This window comes from Otolemur garnettii, unplaced genomic scaffold, assembly GCF_000181295.1.
Source record: "Otolemur garnettii isolate 467f Iridium unplaced genomic scaffold, OtoGar3 scaffold00043, whole genome shotgun sequence".
NCBI lineage: Eukaryota > Metazoa > Chordata > Mammalia > Primates > Galagidae > Otolemur > Otolemur garnettii.
In genome coordinates this window covers 5,170,352-5,173,501 of record NW_003852438.1, presented here as the reverse complement: position 1 = coordinate 5,173,501, position 3,150 = coordinate 5,170,352, and the positions used below count along the sequence as shown (strand labels likewise).

The window sequence follows — 3,150 nt, the reverse complement described above, 5'->3', positions numbered from 1 at the left end:
CCCACCACAATGCCCGGCTATTTTTTGGTTGCAGCCATCATTGTTGTTTGGCGGGTCCGGGCTGGGGATTCGAACCCACCACCTTAGGTGTACGTGGCTGCCAAATCACATTTTCTATAAAGTCTTTCCTGCTTATTCAACCAAACAAGACTGACCATACCCTAAACACAGGTCTCTCATAACATCTAAATTGCTACTGCAATTGTTCATGCTTCAAAAACAGTATTTCATCATTTTGTTTCTTCCTCTGATGATACAGTCACCAGGGTTGTTTTTGTTTTGTTCTTTGGTTTTGTTTCATTTTTTGAGACACAGTTTCACTCTGTGCCCTGGTAGAGTATTGTAGCATCACAGCTCACAGCAACCTCAAACTCTTGGCAAATAATCCTCTTGTCTCAGCCTCCCAAGTAGCTGGAACTATAGGCTCCTGCCACAATGCCTGGCTACTTTTTCTGTTTTTGTAGAGATAGGGTCTTGCTCTTGCTCAGGCTAGTCTCAAATTCCTGAGCTCAGGCAATCCACCCCCCTTGGCCTCCCAGAATGCTAGGATTACAGGTGTGAGCCACTGTGCCCGGCCTACAGTCACCAGATTTAATCAATTTTGCCAAAGAAATGTCTCAAATTCATTTCCTCCAAAGATATCTAACTACCCACTTGGAATCATCCAGATTTTTCAAGGGCTTTCTACTAGTTGTATTACCTCCATCTCTCTTTACTCAACAAGTTAATGCTCAGCATCTACTACAGTATCTTTATGTTATGCGCTGGGTTCACAAAGATAATAATACATGAGCCATACATTTAAACAGACTGGAATTCCAACAGCATGAAATAAGTTTCGTCATGAGTCAGTAAAAGGATGCCACAGAAGAGTGACCTAACTAGCGTCTTGGGGGTTGGAAGGTGGAGGTAATCAGACAAGGCTTCCAGAAAGTGCATGGGAGTTACACAGAATGTAAAAGAAAATGTTTCAGGCGCAGGAATACAGAGGGGACAGAACAAAGTTAGGAAGCTAAGAAAGTAATCACAAAGTCACCCAGTTCCTAAAGTCTACAGGCCCACTGTCATATTGCTAGCAGAGTTGACTAAAAGTAAATATGGGCTCGGTGTCTGTAGCTTAAGTGGCTAAGGTGCCAGCCACATATACCAGAGCTGGTGGGTTCGAATCCAGCCTGGGCCTGCCAAACAACAATGACAACTACAACCAAAAAATAGCTGGGCATTGGGGGGGGGGGGACGCGCCTGTAATCCCAGCTACTTGGGAGGCTAAGGTAAGAGAATCGTTTGAGCCCAGGAGTTGGAGGCTGCTGTGAGCTGTGATGCCACGGCACTCTACCCAGGGTGATATAGCTTAAGGCTCTGTCTCAAAAAAATAAAAATAAATAAATAAATATGGAAATTTAATCCTTTGCTGGAAAATACATATATATTCTTTAGCACAGAAACTTGGGCCCTTCATAATCTGGCTATAATCTTCCTTTCTTTAACACTTCTTTTATTTAAGTGAATTTTATTGTATACATTTGAGGTTTATAACACAATATGGGATACATATAGATAGTAAATGGCTATGATAATGAAGCTGATTAACCTATCATCTTACATACTCAGGTTGGTGGCAAGAACAGCTAAAATCTACTTATTTAACCAAATTCCCTAATATAATTTCATTAACTTTTGTCATGTCATGCATTGTATTTCTAAACTTATTCATCTCATATTTGTTATATTTATTTATTTTTATTTTTTTGAGACAGAGTCTCACTAGGTCACCCTCTGTAGAGTGCTGTAGCGTCATAGCTCATAGCAACCTCAAACTCCTGGGCTCAAGCGATTCTCTTCCCTCAGCCTCCCAAGTAGCTGAGACTACAGGCACCCACCATAGTGCCTGGCTATTTTTAGAGACAGGGTCTCGCTCTTGCTCAGGCTGGTCTTGAACCCATGAGCTCAGGCAATCTACTGCCTCAGCCTCCTAGACTGCTAGGATTATAGGCATGAACCACTGTACCCATCCTAGTAGTTTTATTTTTAAAACTACCTTATTTTATGTTTTCCATATGGCTGTATCAATTACATTCCAACCAACCATGTGTCTTCAATATCCTTGCCAACAACATTTAGTATCTCTAGTTTTTTTGATGATAGCCATCCTTTTATGTAGCAGGTGATTATCTCATAGAGGCTTTAATTAGCATTTCCATAATGATTAGTGAATCTGAGTTCCTTTTCATATACCTGTTGGCAATTTTTATGTCTTCTTTGGAAAAATGTCTGTATAAGTCTTCTGTCCATTATTTTTGGTTTTTTACTTACTTAATTTTTTGAGACAGAGTCTCACTCTGTCACCCATACAGCAGTGCAACTGCAGGATCATAGCTCTCTGCAGTCTCAAACTTATGGGTTCAAGTGATCCTCCTGCCTCACTTCCCAAATAGCTGGAACTGCAAGTACGTGCCACCATACCCAGCTATTTTTTGTCAAGATGGTAACAAGACCAGCTATGTTGCCCAGGCTGGTCTCAAACAGGCCTCTCCTCTTCGCCTCCCAAAGTGCTGGAATTACAAGTATAAGCCACTGCACTCAGCCTAATCTTTCTTTCTTAAACACATGCTCCCTCTTCAGTTTGTTTTGCATACCATCATTTGAACTCAGCTGGTAATAATAACTTGCACAGTTTGACACAAGAGCGTACACACCTGTAAGATGGACGCCGTGCTAGGATCCCGTGGGCTTTCTGTGAGGGGCCTATGCTGTCAGATGAGTCCTGGGACTCCTCACTTTCTGATAAAGATGATACCTAAAAAGTAGAGTTGGTTTTAATGTGATGAACAATGTAGGTGGGAAAAGTGACTGAGTTTTTACTTTTAGAGAAAATAATCTGTCTCCTCCTATTTAAATTTGATTGCACATTAAATATAAGATCTAAAAGGAACAAAAGGAAAAGGAAAAATGAGAAAGTTTATTTCAGGAGCCCAAACCAACCAAAGAACATAAAATATAGCAAACCCAGAGTTAAGAATAAAGCTGTCTCCCCCAAAGCAATACTATTCTACTAGGGTTGAAAAGAACATTCTCTGATCTCACTCTACACCCTGTTTTCTACACTGATGGACATTCCCTTCAAGAGTTGTTTTTTAATCATTAATGCTT

At 40.7% G+C, this 3,150-nt stretch overlaps 1 protein-coding gene across 8 annotated transcripts in view; it reads right to left on the bottom strand.

Annotated features, from left to right (window-relative positions):
* Positions 1–3,150, bottom strand: part of ATF1 (activating transcription factor 1) — a 35,040-nt gene that overhangs the window by 14,488 nt on the left and 17,402 nt on the right. For 7 of the 8 annotated variants that reach the window (XM_012805534.2, XM_023513714.1, XM_023513716.1 and 4 more), the window contains exon 3: positions 2,697–2,797. The exons of the other annotated variant lie outside the window; for it this stretch is intronic. In XM_012805534.2, coding sequence (XP_012660988.1) covers positions 2,697–2,797 — 101 coding nt within the window. The remainder of the gene's footprint in view (positions 1–2,696; positions 2,798–3,150) is intronic. 8 annotated transcript variants of the gene reach the window in all.